This window comes from Mucor mucedo (assembly GCF_025094135.1).
Source record: "Mucor mucedo strain NRRL 3635 chromosome Unknown EV154scaffold_130, whole genome shotgun sequence".
In the NCBI taxonomy this organism is placed as follows: Eukaryota; Fungi; Mucoromycota; class Mucoromycetes; order Mucorales; family Mucoraceae; genus Mucor; species Mucor mucedo.
This window is the reverse complement of record NW_026252414.1, coordinates 1-21,168: the sequence shown is the minus strand read 5'-3', so window position 1 is coordinate 21,168 and position 21,168 is coordinate 1. Positions and strand designations below refer to the sequence as shown.

At 35.5% G+C, this 21,168-nt stretch overlaps 1 protein-coding gene across 1 annotated transcript; it reads right to left on the bottom strand.

Moving 5' to 3' along the window:
• Positions 1-20,455: 20,455 nt before the first annotated feature.
• EV154DRAFT_486026 (uncharacterized protein) lies at positions 20,456-20,977 on the bottom strand (the record flags this gene model as incomplete). Its single annotated transcript, XM_051598803.1, has 2 exons — positions 20,456-20,743; positions 20,930-20,977. The coding sequence occupies 2 exons, from the start codon at positions 20,975-20,977 to the stop codon at positions 20,456-20,458; spliced, it is 336 nt and encodes a 111-aa protein (XP_051452856.1).
• Between the last annotated feature and the right edge of the window lie 191 nt (positions 20,978-21,168).

Sequence of the window (21,168 nt, the reverse complement as noted above, 5' to 3'; positions counted from 1 at the left end):
AATAATTCTTTCGTTTTCTCTTTGGCATTATTCGCGTCTTGATTGATTGTCTCAGACGTTTGTTGTCGCTCCGCAATTGTTTTTTCGAGTTGTATCAGGATTTCTTTATCAGTGTTCATTTTTAATTTTAAGTAATAAAAGTGGAAGATTGAAAGATTAAAGAACAAGTATTTTTTAAAAAAAAAAGCGCCAGCTTTAACGTCATCATTTTTTTTATCCTATCAGTTTTGCCTGGGTGATTGAAATGGGTGCAATTAGCATTTGTAGCGTGGCTGTTTTATTTTAGTAAGTGTACCCGAGTCCACTCGTTTACCTACAAATATAAAAACTTTTAGTGAGTGTATCGGCTGTATAACCACGTCTGGGGGTATCGCAAAAATCTTAATTAATTTTTCAAAAATTACGTAATTAATTTTTGAAAAATACAAATCGGGCCTAAAGGGCCCGCTGAAAACGAGAATCGATAACCTTCTAAGCTTGAAGATATGGAATTTTATGCTTCAATTTGATTCGGCTTGTCTGTAAATAATAATAAAAACGGGAAAAATAAAGGTTTTCTGTTTGTTGTTTGTGTTGAGGATATCATAGATAATAATAAAGTTAATTGTCACATCAAATTAAGGATGGATAATAAATATAAAAGTTAATCATAAATCACACATTAACGCATTTGTTCTCATCCTATCGTTGAAGTCTGTACACAGGGCACAGCCCTGTGGCGAGTAAATATTTATTCTGCAAAAAGCAATACAATCGAATGGGCCTGGACTATAGAATATTAATAGATCCTGAGCTCAAATGTTACTCTTGTCATTTGATGTTATAACTGTTGATCAGGCTGACTAATATTTATATACTCGTTATGGAAGGACCGAATTTGAATATGTTGATTATTTATTATCACCAGGTTATTACATCATGATCCAATAAGGCGCTTGATATTCTCCGTATAACTCTCCCACTTCTTTATATAAATGTCCATAATTCTTTCACGTAGACCATCAACAGGTTTTTTAATTATTTTTTTTGTCCATTATAAAGTGGTATCCAAGTTCTAACAGTATTACTTTTGGTTTATTTTAAATTTTGTTCTCCATACAAAACAATTCTTATTCAACCACTTGAATATAAACTGATCTTGATCACATTTAAACAATGTCTGGAAACAGGGTTGCAGGTATCTTGTGCAAAGTTTAAATCCCTTACTTGCTTTCGTTTGGTTTGTGAGCGGAAGCTACTCAACCATCGCGTGGACAGATTGTGACATCCTAATCATAATTTGATCTGTGTTGTAGATAATCAGTGTTAAGATTTTTCAGTCTTCTTAAATCAATGGAAATGTATCACCGTTGAGATCGTTGGTAATTATTATATTAAAATTACTCGAATCGTAACTACGCAGTCACAAGGCTAGCTAATTTTCAGTCACAAAAGTTACAAAAGTTAGGATTTTTAATGGGGGTGCGGGGGTTTCCCCCGCAAGAGGGGTGGGGGGTTTGGGGGGAGGGGGAACCCCTCCCCCCAAGAATACGGCCCGTAGGATTAGCATGAAAGAGCTTATATCTTATAAAACATTATTTTTTGATTTTTTTTAGCAGTGTAATTTTTAAGCAGTGATAAAAAAAAATTGGGGGTGCGGGGGTTTCCCCCGCAAGAGGGAAGGGGGGTCTGGGGGGAGGGGGAACCCCTCCACCCAGAAATACGGCCCATAGTATTAGCATGAAATTGTTACCTTCTGAAAAACAATGTTCCTTTTTTTTTTCTACAGCATAATATCTTAAAGTATAATTTTTTTTAATACCGTGAATTTTTTTACAGCCCTATGTTTTTAAAGCGTTATTTTTTTTTACTTCGTAATATTTTTTAGCAGAGGTACAAAATTAGAGGCTGGGAAAAACCCTCCTTCGAAGAATACGACCCATAACATTAAGCATTAAACTGAAAAAAAGAGCGTATATAAAAATTGACTATTTTGGAGATAGTCATAATATAAAAGTGACTTTTACTGAAAAAGTCATTCAAAAAAAAGTAACTATGGAGATTTTGTGGCAAAGGTTACCCTTTCCCCCAGTATAGCAGCCAATAGCATTAAACATTATATTATCGAGGTTAGAAAAACAGTCTATGAACACGTTTTCACAAACAATATGTTATTATTCGAGAAGAACTGAAAAATTGTTTGTTTTAGGTCGATGGAGGGGTCACCTTTGAAATTAATATTTTGGATTATGAAGTCTTTCATTATGAAGCAAAAACATTGCCCATTAAATAGTTAATCAGATATATAAACAATTAATAATTTTTTGCGTACATTAACTTTCTAACCTGGGTCTAGGGATATCGTCTTTTATTTAAACATGTAATGAGAAACATCAAAGTTTTCTCCAGTGTCAAACTGATAACCAGCAGTGTAGCTTAAGCTATAATGGCGCGTGGGCTTCATAGTTAATTAATATATGTTAAGTTTTTGATTTCAAAAACAGGCCTGCGGCAGCACGAGGCTTTTTCAAAGCGCAGCGTACCGAACCATAGTGCAGGTCAAAAATTTACCGCAGCGCAGCGAAGGTCAAAATTTTTACCGAAACGGAGGTTTGGTTTGAAAAAGCCTCGTGTTTATTAAAATCATCATTGTATCGATTGGAAATGTTAATTCATTCGGTTGCAATCATAGGTATTATACATATTTTGGCGCATTGTCTTTAAAGGCTTGTCGAAATAACTTTGCGATCCGGGATAAATAAACTTCTTCTCAACGTACATTATACCGGAGAGTGCAAGTAAATTTTGCAAGTGTTTCTCATAAGTACGTGAAGCCTACATTGACTCATTTACGACTCTCTTTAATCATGACAAAGAATTAGACTACATATTCAAGCTTTGTACAGTTCTCATATTTTCTACTATGATTGCTTAGGCTTCGTCAAAACTAATTGTTTCAATTCTTTCTAATGTGGTTACTGAAGAACTTGCATTTTAAATTTCTTGAGGTTGATCATGAGAATTGTTTTAGTTCGATTGGCATATTCACAAGTCTCTTTGTGTCACGAACCACGTGGTCAATACCTTAATGCATACACGCATACATCCAACCCGGACATAGATCTGCTCGTATATGCCGATCATGTTTGACAGCTCATGTGACCAAACCATCAGACACCACCATGAGACCCATCACGAGTCACCACCATAGGACCACGCCTCAAGGCCAAACCGATATACGCCATCACCCTCGTCCCATGATCCCGCCACAGTTCCTAGCCTCAAGACCTTCCCCAAGGCCTTAACAAAAGATCCTTCACATTAAAAAAATAGTCCTTAAGACTATCTTACGTTTATTATAAATACCTTAGATTATTAAGACAAGTACAGATCTTTATCGGATATCTTGTATATCTTTATTATTATTGTTAGATAAACCTTTAGCTTTACTACCTTTTCTTGTTTTTCTTCTCGCAACCATATAGTTCTACCTTGTACCTAGCCTCGCCTTGTAAGTATAAAGAGACCTGTCCTCGTACCAAGTAACATCCGGCTAATTCCTGACACTATATCAGATCCAAAAAAGAACCTCTTTACTCATACTTTTTTGTCTCTTTTCTCATATGTTGTATCTCGTATCTCGGCATCTGTACCACATGTCGTTTTCACCCGAGTATCTCCTAATCTTAGAAGATTTAATTAACCGCTTCAACGCTCTTCAAGATGCACTCCCTCACCAGTTGAAACAAATAAATTTAAATTTATCAAGCATCCAACAGGATAATACCACCGCTAAAGAGACATTAGAAAATAACGTTCTTGGCCTTACAAAGCAAACCGAACAACAAATTTGTTCTTTCCAAGCTCACGTCTACAGCTTCATTAACAACAATCTTGTATTGAAGACTGCTGATAATGGTCCCAATCCCGATGCCAACACATCTACTCATATTAAATTCAATCCTACCGTAACGGCTTCTACGAATTTCCGAATTGAAGATAGAGACCCTCAAACCTTTTACCGGAAAGCTACCCACTGTAATTAATTCTTTGTCCGGCTATCCATTTGCTTTGCAGCAGATCAAGTAAATTCAAAACTGATCGTGACAAAATTCTTTTCGCCATCTCTCATCTTTATGGTAATGCCTTTGTTTTTATGGAACCATATTTGGCTCAAATAAATTTACCAGTCGAAAACCAACATGATCTGCTGAAAAACTATACCATTTTTCAAGAAACAATCACCACTGCTTTGGGTGACTCCAACCCGACCGTCACAGCCGACACTGCTATTCGTGCTTTAAAACAAACATCAGCTGTTTCCATTTACGCTACGGATTTTAGAAGACTATCCATGCTACTTAAATGCGGTCCTCATGCTTTAATTTCTCAGATAATTTTGAACTTAAAGCCCACCATCCAAGAAGAACTCGCCCGATGTGAACCGTTTACAGAACTGGATAAACGTATTAACAAGGCAATCAACATTGACAACGTCCTCACTGGCTTAAAAGCAATTAATAATACAAACAGTCATCATCAACACGGTAATTATTCCAGTCCAAATCAAAGTGCCCAACCAACGAACCAAATCAAATCTTGGCATTCGATTCCTACCTCGTCCGCTGCCACCCCCATAAAATTAGGCTCTATTAATGCAGCCACAACCAATACCACAAACAACTTTTGTGGCCCTTTGACCCCACAAGAGAAAGAGCGCAGAAGAAAGAACAATCTCTGCAGCTATTGTGGAGGTAATACTCATTTTGCCAATTCATGTCCAAACAAGAAATCCCGGTACAATCATCAACTACAATCCATGACAACTGCCATCGTAAAGCCTAACAACGAACCCGTCCAGCACTACCTGAACAACATAAACAACTCAAACAATATAGGTGAAGTTTATGGCCCTGTTCGCACCACTTGCTTAGACCATAGAACCAACTCTACTGTTTCTATGCCATCCAACAAAATTGGAAGTGTTGCTCTTCGAAGCTTTGTCCTGTCCGTCGCAATTGATCGACCTAATATTTCATTCGCTACTTATGCCTTAATTGACTCTGGTGCTTCGGCTTCATTTATTAACAAAGAATGTGCTGAATACTATAATTTTGACATGGAAGATATTCGCAACACAGTTATTACATGCGCTGAAGGAACCAAAGTTACAAGCCATTATAGCACTACCATCATCATGAATCTTATTGGCACGGACCATACCGAAGGAGTAACGCTCATAGCCATTCCGAATGTTGAGAATACTATCGTTTAGGTTACAACTGGCTATCTCAGCACAGCCCTTATATCAACTTTTCCGAAGGTAGCGCAAGCATGTACTGTTTGGACGACAAATGGGCTCCTGAACATTATTACCAATCGTCTTACGACAATTATTCCCGTGCTACAAGCCCACAATAATCTGAAAATACCTCGTATATTGGTCGCTCGCCTAGCCCAGCCAACATTCCCGGTCCAATCATGCCATGAACTAATTCTCCTTCGCCCCATCTTGTTCAATGGTTTGATTTAGAATTTCCTTCTCTCGTACTTGGTCTCCCTCTCGAAAAGTTAAAGAAGTCGGCACTATCATCAATCCCATCGATATAGATCGAATCCAATCACCAACCAGGGATACATATTTTCCTCATTCCCCAAGCTTTGATTTCTCGCATTCCCCAAGATTTGTTAACCGATGCGTCGATTGTAGCATGCAATCACGCTGTCCTTTCGATCAACTTACTGGGTTTTTTCCTACACCAACAACAAGAAAGCGATTAAGATCCCATAGTCATAATTCATCTTCTGGTTATCCTTACCATAACATTTGTCAACATAAGAGAATAAACTTTTCTTACCCTCATGGGGCTAACTATTTTTCGTCTTATTTTCGGCATAAATTAAGGACAATACATGAGTTACCTGAACAACAATCTTTGAGTAAAAATACATAATCCTTCAAATTCAACTTCTACTTTTAAAGTTAAGCATCAACTTGAGAAAGAAGATAAATCATTTTACCTTCTAAGTATGCTGACTTTGCAATTGTATTCTCTAAAGCCCAAGCTGATAAACTTCCTCCTCATCGAAGGTATGATCATACTATGCCTTTAACACCAAACTCAGAGATACCTTTTGGCCCACTTTCTTATTTATCTAAACTCGAACTTGATACTTTATGTGCCTATATCCAAGAGAACCTAGCAAAAAAATTTATTCAAAGGTCTGAGTCGCCAGCTGGTACCCCAGTACTGTTTGTTAAACAATCTGACAAAAGTCTTCGTCTTTGCGTAGATTATCGAGGATCGAACAGTATGACCATATCCAACCATTGCTCACTGCCATTAAGTTCTGAGACGCTTGATCGACTAAATTCATGAGTCACATTTGTCGTATTTGACGCCTAAATAAATCGAATACAATTACTATTTAATCTGTCTTGAGTTATAATATACTTCATATATTATAACAGACACAGTACCAGTTCACATAATCTTCTAACTGGAAATCATACCCTACATTGGACCTCGGTTGGCTGATTTACTGCGGCTCCTTTTAGCACCTACGCTGAGTAATCAAGTAATCCAATCATCGCACATTTTGCTAAATGGATAAATGATTTCTTTGCTAGAAATTCCGGACATACAACGATAGGCTTACATAACACAGCCGCGGACTCGGTAGCGGAAACCCGCAACATGTTGCGTAATTCCATGACATGTTGCGGAAAGACGCAACATGGTGGATAAAACACGCAACCTTCGGCATATAATTTTTTATTTATATTTATTTTTATTTTTCCTTCCTTTCCTCTTTTTAAATTTTTTTCTTTTACAAGCACTGCCATTAGATCAATTGTTGAAAAGAATTTAATTATAATAAAACTTATCTACGCATTACAGAGAAAGATACGACCAACTTACAAATCAGCTAAAGAACCAGCAGGATAATGATTAACCTTATGAGTATAGTTAATTTAAGGCAAACAGGCTTTATAAGAAGAATATAACTCTTCTTTGACCAATAAGGAGCAAATCCGTAGAAAAATGGATGATGTGCTTCTACAAAAAAGTGTTACAATCAGCTACTGTAGAAGATGTTTTAGCGTGATTCGCACTTTAAATAATTTGCTACAGATTAATAAATCTGTTCATTTAGTTTTCTCCCTTTCTTTCTCTTATAACTTTTTTTAAGGCAGCCCGGAATTTTGCTTCGTGTTGTAACTGCTGTTATTTAAGTAATAGATACCGTAGATTATACAAACTAGGTAAATATGACATATGAAATACAAATTATTATTATGTCATTACACTTTAAAGTACCAAGAATTTGTGTGTATACATTGTCATATGCTGAAGGTAATTATCATTTGAATTTCCAATACGGTTTTTCTAAAGAGTTGTATAGATTTCGAGACGTCTTTGGACTTGAAAAGCAGGTTTACGCTGTGAAAATTTTTCAATTAGGCTATATTTTTTTCTTTAGGCTGTAAATTTTTCTTTTAGGCTGCAATTTTTTCTTTTAGGCTACATCTCGCGGGACTCTCGAATGTTACCTGTATCTATAGGCGGCTGTTTGGCTAGTATGGTGTTAATTGGGCCCGTTAATAGTAAGTGCAAGAAGTATTATGGAGGTAAGTGCAAGAAGTATTACGGAGGTATGTGTACCTTATCAATTTGGAGATGATATGTACAAGAATTATTAAGGGTATTCAATTGCCGTATTTTGAATAAATCGTATTTTTGTGAATAAAAAAATCAGCCAATCAGGTTAATTTTCTTTTTTTTATAATTTGACCAAGAAATTTCACGAACATTCAAGAATAAAATAAAATAAAAAAATATTACATAATAATGACGTCAATTTTTACTGTGCAACGCTTAAGTGAAGACGTCCGTTATGTTAAAGAAAAGTGGTTAAAGACATCTAGAATCTCCCTTTTTACCTCTCTTTACTTTGTTTTCATTAATTTAAAACGTATACATCATGCCTCGTCAAAGCACAAAGAAAAAATTGTACCGAACTTTCCAAAAGCGTTACCTTAATCAAAAGGTATTGACCAGTGCTGACATCGCATACTTAGAAGAATATCCAAAGCGTCCCGAACTCGATGAAAGTGATAGAAAAGATCTTCAAGACATTGCCGAAGTTCTACACTTCAATTTGAAACATAACGTCGACAAGCAAATGATGAAATATATTAAATCAAAGAGATATATTGTCCGTGGAAAACACAATGCTCCAAAACTTGTGACCAAAGAAAGAAGATTGGAATTTTTGCTAAACGAGATCGACGACGAGGGGTTTGTCAACGAGCTCAGAATGGACCGAAATTCTTTTAACGCGCTTTATAATCTCATCAAGGACCACCCTTTGTACCAGTCCAACGGTACACGTCCTCAAACTGACGTCAGAATGCAAATGGCTATTGTTCTTGAAAGGTTAGGATCATACGGAAATGGATCTTCAATTGCAAAGCTTGCTAGACGCTCTGGTGTTGGTAGTAAGTACTCAATGACACAGTAACTCGAAATAGCTACTAATTATAACTGAATCTTTGTACCCTTAGGCGGTTCGATCCAGAATAACACTACCAGATTTTTAAAAGTCATTCTTTCGATGGAGGATCAATTCACTTACTGGCCCAAAAATGAAGAGAGGGAGGTCATCAAGGCTGTCAACAAATCGTACTTGGGGTTTCCTGACTGTCTTGGGTTTATCGACGGTACTCACATTTTTTTGGAAGAGGCTCCAGCATGGAGAAGGGATGAGTTCTATTGCAGAAAGGGTGGGTACTCAATCCAAACCATGGCTATTTGCGACCATCGAAGACGTATCCGATACGTAGAGACGGGGTATTTTGGCAGCTCCCATGACATGCGTGTGTTCAGTGAAAGCGACTATGGCCAAAATCCTTCAAAGTATTGGACTGGAAATGAGTACGTCTTAGGTGATGGTGGTTACTCTCCGTCTAGGTACTTGGTACCTGTAAGCAAAAAACCAAGAAATGGAACTACAAATGATGAAGATCAAAAGTTTAATACTTACATTTCACAAATGAGAATCAAAATTGAACATGCTTTCGGGATTCTCAAGGCACGATTTCAAAGTTTAAAACAATTGCGATTACAGGTACAATCTAAGCAAGATGTGAGATATGCTAGTGCATGGATCCGTGTTTGTATTGCTCTAAACAACTGTTTGATCAGCCGTGAAGATGACAGTTTTACAGCCCTATTGGAAAAGCAATTTGCCGAAAAGGAAGCAGCGGCTAGACAAAATCTGATGCAAGGAATTCCTATCTATGCAGACGAAGACAGCGAAGAGGATCATGTTAATTCAGAGATAGGTAAAGCAAAGTACGAATCGGTTAAGAAGAGCTTTTTCGAGGAAATGGCACAAAGAAAAGAAGCAAGAAAACGCAGAGAGTAGAGTAATCTAAACATAAAGTTTATTAAAATTCAAATACTATTATGATCACTTTTATGAAAAATTTCATCTTGTAATTTCTTAGTGGCCTCTGTTAATTGATCGAATGTCCAATCCTTAGCCAAAGCATACTTGTTCAGAGATTCCAGTCTTGCTTCAAAAAATTTTTCAAGCGATTTTTGGCCTAAAAGACGAGATATCGAATTGTCTATGATCTGTTGGTTTTGCTTTGCGAGCGTCTTCAAATCACGAAAAGAAATCCCTCCCAACTTTCTCCTGTTCTTCTGACCATGTGAGTTATCCGAATCATCTTCATCGGAAGAAAAGGCATCGGAACTATCATCATCATCATCATCACCGGTTACAGCCGATGTTGGCTTCCGTCTACATTCCAAATCAAAACTTTTGCCGGAGCGATTGGGGTCTGCAGAACCAGTATGTCTATCACCCATTACTTCCTTGAAACGATAGTAGTGAGGGCAGATCTTATTCAATTTATCTAATAATACAAAAGCAAATGTTAATGATACAACGTATTAATCATCTGGTAACCGTAATATTGTACTTACTTTCAAATTCTACCTTACCAGACTCAATGCTGTCACCCATAGCGCCTTCACCACTTTGATTATCTACAGCATTTGCTTTACGGTATGCAGTTATAAGATTAAAAATCTTGGACTTAATTTGATCCGACGTACGATAGTTGACACCTTGATCCATAAAGTAAGAAACGCATCTATTACGAACAGACTGCTTGACCTCGCTAGGCTTTCCATCGGTTACACCGTCCTTACTGTACACTTTAACAGTACCAAAATACCTGCGCAGATTCCTACCCCCATCGTCAAGAAGAAAGTTGATCAATCGATCCAGCGAACTAAGACCATCCTTGCTTGATTCGTCCACCAAATGCCAGGGAGAATAAGTGTTTGACCCCTCAATCTTGAGTGGCTTTTTCTTTCTCGTACCATTCTTAGAGCCAGCGGGTCTACCTCGTTTTCTCTGGGTAATCTCTTGAGTTGTAGCAACTAATGATCTCTTTTTATCGCCTCGTTTTCTCTCTTTTTTCTTTTCGATTGTAGTAACTACTGTCACCTCACTACCGTTGATCTCGTGAGTAGGATTACAGACATCTCTACCTTTGCCTTTATCATTATAGAGGACCATAGCATTGCTGGTAGGTTGTTGGTTATTTTCGGAAGTCATATTGTCAAGTATATAATTTATAAAATCGAACAATTAAAGTAAACAGCCTCTACACAGGATGAAAAGCTTTATATAAGATAATACAGTTTCCATTCAGGAACCGATTGATGTCATATTTACGTCATTATTGTAACATCAAAATACGAATTATATTTTTGGGGTATTCATTTCCAAAAAAATATGATTGGCTGTTTTTTTTTATTCACAAAAATACGATTTATTCAAAATACGGCAATTGAATACCCTTATTAATATATAAAAATAATAGGAATTAGGAATTGTAAAAAACGGTCACAAAGTTACACATTTTTTGAGGGGGTGCGGGGGTTTGGGGGGAGGGGGAATCATACCACCCAGGAATACGACCCATATTATTTAGCATTAAATTGTTACCTTCTGAAAAACGATATTCCCTTGTTTTTTTTTTACAGCGCTGTGTTTTTAAAGCATGATTTTTTTATGGCGTAATATTTCTGAGCCGGGATACAAAATTAGAGGATGGGAAAACCACTCCTCCTAAGAATACGACCCATAATATTAAACATTAGACTAAAAAAAAGAGCATATATAAAAACTGATTGTTTGGAGAAAGTCATAATATAAAAAGTGACTATTACGGAAAAAATCATTGTAAATAAAATTGTTACTATGGGGTTTTCGGGGTAGAGGTTACCCTTCGCCCCAGTATAAAAACCAATAGCATTAAGCATTATATTATCGAGGTTAGAGAAACAGTCTATGAAGACTTTTTCACAAACAATATGTCATTATTCGAGAACAACTGGAAAATTGATTGTTTTAGGTTGATGAAGGGGTTGCCTTTAAAATTAATATTTGAATTATCAAGTCTTTCATTATGAAACAAAAACACTGCGCATAGAATAGTTAATCAGATAAATAAACAATTAATACTTTTTGCGTAGATCAACTTTCCTGCCTGGGTCTAGGGATATCGTCTTTTTCCAGATATTTATACATGTATTGAGAAACATCAAAGTTTTCTCCAGTGTCAAACTGATAATTGGCAGTGTAGTTTAAACTATAACGGTGCGTTGGTTTCATGGTTAATTAATATATGTTGTATGAAAACATTTTAACCAAACATAGACATTAATTAAGAGCTTTCAAAGTACGATGGTTACACCATTCGTAAAAACAATTATAAATATCCCCTTCCATTTTTTTTAATAAACTTCAGACATATTTTACTCTCACAAAACTTACTATAACCGAGCTGTGATAGTTGAGAATAGATTTTAAAAGAGAAAAACAATAAAGTACTTTGAGACTGCTTATAAGTTTTTATTAAGTGTAAAAGTAGATTAAAAGATTGAGAGGGTTCTATTCTAACTATCAGTTTGCATATTTATATATGTTAAGAGAAATCGGATTATGAATTTAGTTTGATGGATAAGTTACACAGCACTAAAATAGTGCTTGTAGTTGGATATGATATAATGTATAAGAAATTAGTTCGTGTTGTGATGTAATAATGTATGGGGTGATGAAGTGAGATTTAATTTTAATATTGTTTTATGGTGTGATTAGTAACAACAGTAGGTGGATCACCACACGAGCCATATTTGCTCTTACTTCCTTTTCTTTTTCTTTCTTTCTTTATTTTTATTCTTTCTTTTTTTTCTTTTCTTCTTTTTTTATAAAGACTTACTTGAAAACATCTTAATTTATAAGAACCATTCAGTAAATCTCGAGATCCTGTACAGTAAACAACTTTCTTTTGAATAGTAACATACGTACTTTAAACAGTCTCCATAAAAACTCTTCTATATCTACTTTCTCTTTTGTATAAATATATAAGAAAACATCCTTATCTGGAACCATTCTATATATTTCTGACCTTGTGTGAACACCTTCTATTATTTTCTATAATCAGAAACAGTACACACTTTACTCCGTCAAACAAAATCATTTACTTTTATTAAAATTCGTTAAGAAACATCCTTAAACGGAACCATCATAACGTAATTAAGACCCTGTATAGTAAAACAACTCTCTTTTGAAGTACCGTTACATACTTAAATCAGTCTTGATAAAAGCTTCTCGTTAACTTAATAACTCATACAATACAATCATTGATTCTTTTACGAACTCTTGATTGTTCCTTTCCCTTTCCCTTAATAACAATACGATAACAAAGGTCTAATCAAAACCTATTAATTGATTTGGTGCTCACTTTAAACTCAATCAACCCACGTCTTTTTTAAACTCTACGGAACATCCATTTTATGATAATGTTAAGTTTTTTATTTCGAAAACAGGCCTGCGGCAGCACGAGGCTTTTTCAAAGCGCAGCGTACCGAACCATAGTGAAGGTTAAAAATTTACCGCAGTGCAGCGAAGGTCAAAATTTTTCACCGAAACGGAGGTTTGGTTTGAAAAAACCTCGTATTTTATTAAAAAGAATGAAATTAAGATTTATGTATATCTTGATACTTGAGAAAAATTGCTATGTAGAAGGATTACTACTTAGATGAGCTAAGAAGTAAACGGTACATGGCATAACATGAAGGCATTGATTATTCTGTATAGGAAGCAACGGATAGTCTAAAAACAAGGGGGATAACCAAAGTTTTCTAAATGAATATTAGGTTAGTTTATGATAAGAAGACTCAAAAGTGATACGTACCAATTCTTTTTCTAAACAGAGTAGCCGCCACAACGTTAAAAACAAAAAGCTTAAGTCTAAAGAGATAATTAGAGAAAATAAAAGCCATAAGCGAAAAACACTTAAATATAGCACTGGCAAGCACGGCCTTTACACACCTGTCTATGATGATTTAAAAGTGATTTAAGTAAGGGGAGGGATTTCAAAGATGGAATGATGAGTTTACCAGAGTCTAATTGCAAAAGAAGTAAGCCCAGACGTTTATTCATTTACATGGTTACGAGAAACAAGAACGAATAAAAGTAATTTCTTTTAAAAAAAAAAACTGATTTATTGAGGTAAAAAAATAAAAAATATATATTAAAAAAGAAAAAAGAAAAAAGAAAAAAGAAAAAAGAAAAAAGAAAAAAGAAAAAAGAAAAAAGAAAAAAGAAAAAAGAAAAAAGAAAAAAGGGAAAGGAAAAAGAAAAGGAAAAAAAACTCCGTTTATATGTACTTTTTAGAGGTTGGTGTTACGACGGAGGGATGACTGGAGGCAGATGAATTTTTCGTATACGCGGGTTCCTGACAACAGGACTCTTAGACGGATACTCGTCTGCTGCAGGTAAATGGAGCGGATGAAGTAATTTTTATTTACCCAATCTGAGTAATTATTGGCCCATAGACGAATACTCGTCTGCTGCAGGTAAATGGAACGGATAAATACAATTATATTTTTGTGTAATGTTTATATTTTACTGAAAATAAACGAAAAGTTACCCCTGGACGGATATTTACCCTTTTTGAGTAAATGAAGTTATTTTATTTTTTTTGTACCATTGTTTATTTACCCAAAATAAACGGATACTCGCTCACGGACGGCTATCGGCACAGATTTGAACGAATGTTTACCCCCAGACGACTATTCGCCCATTCGTCCGCATTTACTTTGTTTAAGGAAGTTTTTTTTTTAGCCTTGGTGCGTGTAATCCATTTCTATCTAAACAATCCGTCATGCTGTTAAGATAGCTCATGAAATGAGATGATCTTGTACCCACTCTACCATTTACGACAACTTCTATACCATTGACCTTTTTCTTTTTGCTCCCCGTTGTTGAGGTAGACTTTCTTAATGATATGTCAATTAAACCGTCAGTTCAAATTGCGCCTAAAATAGTGATTGAAGTGCTGCGAGAGGTAGGTGCAATAGCCTTGGCAGGCTTGCCTTTCTTTGACCAATCTGTGTTACGGGTGATATTTATGTTAAATCCTGCTTCGTCTATGAACACGCAGTTCGTTTCAAAGTCCATATCCTCGTTAGCAATCCACTGCTCTACCGACTCTCGACGTTGAGTGATTACATCAATGTGGTTCCGTCTTGCAGGTATTTACTCAAGTCGTTTCATAGATAAAGCACATCTTTCTCTCATAAATCTATGCAATGCTGACTTACTCACCTGAATATTCTCATCCGAAAAATGATTCGTCAAATCTTCCAGAACGTGAGCAAGTACAGCAGTAGGTCTATCGTCGATGTACTTGATGATCCAGTCTGCATGCTTGTCTTTTAATTTCAATCGGGATCCCTTAGGACCGAGTTTCTTTCTTTCAGGGATTCCCAAATCTGGGTCTTCTCTATACTTTTTTCTATAATAATAACCAGACTACAATCTGATACCAGTTGAATTACAGTCTAATTTCACATCGGAGCCAGCAGCAATCAATTCAATGAACCTTCCTATCTGTTCATCTTTATACTTCATGTGGATTCTTTTCTTTTTATCGTCGTGCTTAAATTCGGGCTGGTTATAATGAAGGTCACAATAGTTCTTTACATGAGTATGTGCTTCTTCTAAAGTCTCATCAATGCGGGCACTCTCTTCGTCCGAACTTTTGTTGCTGTCTTCGTCATTACTATCAGGGAAAACCTCCAAATCGTCAGCAATTTCCTCATCTACTTCCATGGCACTTTCAGTAACACTAGGTGCCGATCCAGCTTATTTTTGGTATAAGTGAACGTACAGCTCTTCAGTCTCATCGTCACCTTCTACATCAAGATTAAGATCGCTCATAAAAACGTCATTGGACATGGCAAAAGTTTTTCAAAAAAAAAAAAGGTTACGTTTTTGAAAAATTAAAAGAAGCTTTTTGAAAAATTAAGGGCTATTTTTGAAAATACGGTGGGAAATCCAGTATGACATTATTTTGTAATCAGATCTACTCATTTTATGTCGCATAATGAGTGACTGCCATTACGTTTTACAATCTTTTCTCTTGTATTCTCTTTGTCAATTAAGTCTGTCTTTTTTACTTTCCATATGTAAGGCACAACTACTTCTTTCTTGTGCTTTCTTTACGACAGGGTTCACCTTTTCGTTCTTGACATTCAACAATGGAGAAAACATGTGACATGCTCGCCATACAAGATTTAGCAGACGCTTTTCGCCATCTTTTCTTTTCAGCACCAGAATCAACTTTATCGCAGCAACCCTGTACATAAATAGGGTCAGTGAAATCACTAGCCTTTTGTCATGTCTCGGCATGATCACCATTACCAGTCTAATTAACGAAACATTTTCTGACCCCTGGCGGTCCACGATGATCACGAATGTCTTCGACAACATAATAATCTACTTGAAAGTGTGACTCATCCGTGTTTACCAACTTTAATTCGAAAGTAGTGCACTTTCGACGAATCAACTGACCTTGCGCATCCCTCAAATTGTACAATTCTCCATAATTCTGTCTTACCACATTGTATGGTCCTACATTTAGTGGGGCTATTTTAATTGCCCTACTATTCAATCGAACTGGAACGCGTGTAAAAAAAGAGACATCGACAAGTAGGTCTTTATCATTATATCTTTTACTGCGTTCCTCATTAATGGTTTAAGTTCTTTGGTCGATTGCAGGAGAAAATACCTTTTATGTACTCATTGCGTTCTTCTAACTCTTTGACTGACATCAAGTCTTTTGGAAATAGATAATTTTTAGAATTTTCATAGTCACCAGGTATTTTAACTCTACGAGTGTACAGAAGCGCTAAAGGGAGAACTAAATGTTTTTGCTTTTTATATATATGTTCATGCAGAGCTTAGAGATAAGAATTTAATAACTCGGATCTTTACCATTGGATTGAAACATTTTTCGGGGCATATTTACCACAATTTCAACTCCAGCTTCGGCATCTCTATATTATTGTGGATGATATGGCGCTGTATATAGTCTATCAATTAGCGGGTTTTACATATACCATGCATAAGAGCATTTTCAAAGTCATTGCCACAATCACTCTGGATACAGCGAGCTGTTTCGTAGTCAGAAAATATAATCATCAAATTCATTGTCAATGTATCGGATTGTTCATTCTTTAATGGTTTGATGGCAATATACCTAGCACAAATATCAGTCAACACATATAAATAAATATATACATCTTCAGTTGAAATGAGAGGACCAGCCAATAAGTTGCAACATGATCAAACGGACATTGACTGTCAGGAGCGGGGGGGGGCAAGGGCAGAACAGAATGAATATTAAGATGAGGACAAGACAAGAGAAATCATATATCTATTACTATTAATTTATATATAGCAGGAATAAAGGTAGACAAGGTTTTCCAGAAAACAGGAAAAAAGATAAGATCTTGAATACAGAAATAAGAATAAATAAATATGCTGTTATTTATATCAATTGACAGATCGGGTAAACAAGGGTTCGGGGATCAGATTTAAAAACACAGATTATTAGTCCTATTGAGTTTGGGGCATCGTTGGGGTAGCGGGCATAGATACAGATAATTTTGGGGATATATACAGAGGATATCATGGGCAGATATTATTAATGTTTTACAAGGAAGTTTAAAGGCAGAGGTACAAAGGAAACGGATGTTAAATGGGTTTTACAAGGACAGGGGATAACGGGGATACATTATTTAGAACAGAGACGTTAGACAGGATACAATAGTGATGTTTGACGGTGGCATGTGTGACAGAAGACAGAGAAGAGGGAACAGATGGGACAAGGACAATAAGCTAGCTTGGTTTGAATAATGATCTGAGACATTGGGTATAATTATATGCAACTGAATCCTAGGCGGTTCATAACATTGACGTACAAATGTTACGGACAGAGACATGAACAAGACACGGAAAATACTAGGCAACACGAAGGATGAAATTAGTTTTAATATGGGACATTTAAAGAGGGGGTTACGGGTATGACTAAGATCCAGAATACCGTTTCTCTAATAAATAACTAGCAAATATTTATACTGTTTTTTATACATGGGAAAAACTACGATAGGTTTATATAATAGATTAACAGGGATTTCACGGAATAAGCTTCATGCACAGATTATTGGCAACGATAACTAATTGAGATTTGACGAGTAGTAACAGAATGGATTTAGTAAACATTGAATAATATGATGGTTCGGAGATTTTTTTTGACTGGGGCGGGAAAACTGGATTAGGAATAAAAGTAACAGATGACCGGGAAATGGCTGACGAAGATTGAGTCAGACCGGAAGGAAGAGCAATATTGAGATAATTATTAACGACATGCTTTACAAGTAGTTGGGTGGCGAGAAAGAAATATTGATAAAATTCTTGGAACAAGGCTGTGAGTTTAGTAGCGGACAAAATATACTGATATTAACTTCGAGGACAATGTTTCACAAGGGTTTAAAGCTCACTACAGTCGTGTCCGCAATTTTTGAGTTTGTGACGTACTGTCAGCCAAAAAAAAATTCTTTGTTGCAAGAGATTAAGGAATCCTCCTTTATTTTTTCTTACAACATGAACAGAGTTCTCAGCAAAGTTAAATTTGTTCTGATTTAAATGAATGCCTCGGTTGAATGAAACATGAGTAGAGATATTTGCGGTTTACTTTGTCCTGGCGCTTGGCTTATAGAACTCGCGTTTATTGGAATTAGTTTGAAGTTACAGATTATTTATTTTATTCAAACGAATTCATGTTTCAGTTTAATCAAAAGTAAAGAGATTTGCATCCGTCGTTTTATACGTGTTATTAGTTACTGATTCTTTATTTTTTAGGGTCTCGACCTGTTACCCATTTGTTTACATGAAATCTATCGGAGGATCACTAAAGTTCATTTCCGAATCCAGTCGTTGTGTTTTAAATAAGAAAGTTTCCCATTGGCAGAATAGAGACTACCACCACCCTCACCTTGTGAATTCACAATAATATCGAATTCGTAGATTTATTCCTTGAAGATAAATGAATCTTGAGAGCCTAGTTTGCTTTGGCTAGAATTGAACTGTGTGGCATGACCAAACACATTCAGCATGAAGAATATGATTCTTTTGTCCTTTATTTTGCCAAGGATTTCAAAAGAATTTCCGTACACTATAGAGAGCGACTATCTTAAACCTTTGTTTTTTATCAACAACCAAGATTCGGACAGGCAATGTAGTTACGAAAACATTTTATTCGGCAAAAGTGTCTTATCCAAAAACAATATGAATGAATTGATTGATGGTATCAGTAGGGTAAAGGATACAAAATTAAAGCTCAAAACGTTTTTGCGGGACCCCGTCAATAAAAACGTGTATGTCGGCTATAATTTTATTCTAAAATTTTTGTGACATAAGACTTATTTAAGGGAAACGCGATTATACTTGTTTGGTTTATAAACGGGTGACCATCATTGTTATTTATTCAATTGAATTAAAATTTGTGTCAGGAACGAGGGAGGAACGAGACAAGCAGGACAGGACAGAGAATGAATAACTTTTTGGAGCAGGTTATTTATTTAAGAATAAAAGGGAGAAAAGAAAAGAGGAGATGATTATGAAATATATCTGATAAAGAAAACCGGGAGAAGTGAAATTTATCAGCTATATTTATAGAGAAAGAAAAACAAGAAATCAAATAAAAGAATAAGCAATGACAAAAGTTATTGTGGTATTTGACAAAAATATTACAAAGAAAAAGTAATGAGAAAAAAGTATATCTTTATTCGAGGTAAAAATAGACTAAAAGAACTCTGCTGCGATGAAATAATTGATCCTTTTTATATTGAACAACTTCCCCTGGTAGTTGTGTTGAGTCAACCTTTCTGGTCTTGTAATAAATCTATACTCAGTTTCCCGCCTTACATTAAATGAATTCTACTCGTTAGAATTGATTTCAAATAACGTCGCCCTGAATCAACCGATCTGGGACACTCTTATTGTTCTGTTTAAAATACAGAATTCCAGTAAGGTATTGTGTAACGGTGGCTAGTTAAAAGATGCATAAGGTTTTTGTGTTTAATTGGCTGTGGTAGAACATGTAGATATGTCTGATCATTTATCCATTCTGTTGATTATTTTTATCTAAGATATGGGTAAATATGTGATCCTAAATATAGAAAATCTTATCGATGTTTGTATATTTAGCTGTAGAAAATAGGCATCCAAATATTCCATGCACTACTTCTCTTATACACGTACAGTCGTATAAGTTGTGTTTATCAATATATAAGTAAATGAACCATTTATATAAATAGCTGTTCTATTCTCTCTATGGGTAGCTAATCCATTGAGAGAACTATTAATATTAAGTTTCTCTTTCTTATATTTCTTGATTTGATCGGAGAAGCTTTTCTTCCCGATCGGTGATATCGTAACTCAGTGGTATAGAATTCTATATCCAACTGTCATTCGTATATCGATTTTAAGCCAATCATGCAATCTTTTTATATAGAAATATGTACTCATAGTAGGAGTCGTTGTGTAGCAGTATACAGGTGTATGCTGTTACTCAATATTAAAGGATGTTTTTATTCCATGTTTTTATTTTATTCGATTTATTTGTTTATTTTCAAATAAATCATACCCAAATACGACAGTTAGTCATAGCTTATGTGGATCATGACAAAGGATTTAAAGAGCTGACGGATCAAGGATAAATATTGAGTCTGAAATCTGGTTACTCATAAAGCATATTTGTGGCATAAGATGTAACAGGATCATGACAATGTGTCAAAATAAACTCCTCTCATTTTTTGTATAATCCATGAATTGGCATGGTTTGTCATCTGTTTGTCAAAAAAAAAAGTTCCGTTTCTATAACAAGTTTAAAACCAGGTTTGACTTTTGTCTTTTAATTCAGATGTCTTAAAGAGACTTGTACATCTCAAGTACCGTGTGTTCTGCTCTTTCCAATAAAAAAATCCGAGATTTTTCGCTGCGCAAACACAACATCAGAAACCGTTCTCTTCTGTATTTATAGCATACAATTATTGTCAACAACAAATTCGGCATTATCAGTATAGATAAAAGCGGCATCGTGTGTAGTGACAAGTGCGATTGTAGGTGCATAGGCAGGCGTGAAGGTTGGCGTGAAGGTTGGTTTCATTGGTGACGTTAGGGATGTCGTGTTGGTAGGGCTAGAAGGAGGTGTGACGGTGGATGCAAGGATGGGTGTTAAGTTTGACAAGACCGACATCAAAGTATCATGACTAAAATAACAAAGGGCTAACAAATAAAGTGCCAATACGGTCATCAACAATCTCTAAAGGGGAGGTAAAAAATACAATTCTGTTTCTTCACAAGAAGAATTAATATTTCAAAAAAAAAAAAAAAAAAAAAAAAGAAAAAAAAAAACCGGTTGTCCACTTACTTCGCTTGATGTCTTTATTCATCTCCTCGTCATAAAGAACTCTTGTAACTTGTTTGAGAAATGCAATATCTTTTTTACATCAATTTCTTTTGGCTTTTGCTGTACATCAAAGGGAATAAGGTCCATTCATCGAGCTGTTAATTTTGTTTTCAACTTCATTTTTTATTTTTATTTTTAATTTTAAAGTTTAGATAGTTTGTAAGAAAAAAAAGGCTGTTATCATTTTATTCTCGCTGTGTTTTTGTAGATCTGAGACTATTTTGGTCTAATTACAAGTCCGCATCTCCAAGACTGGTTTAGAGGGAAAGCGTAGAATT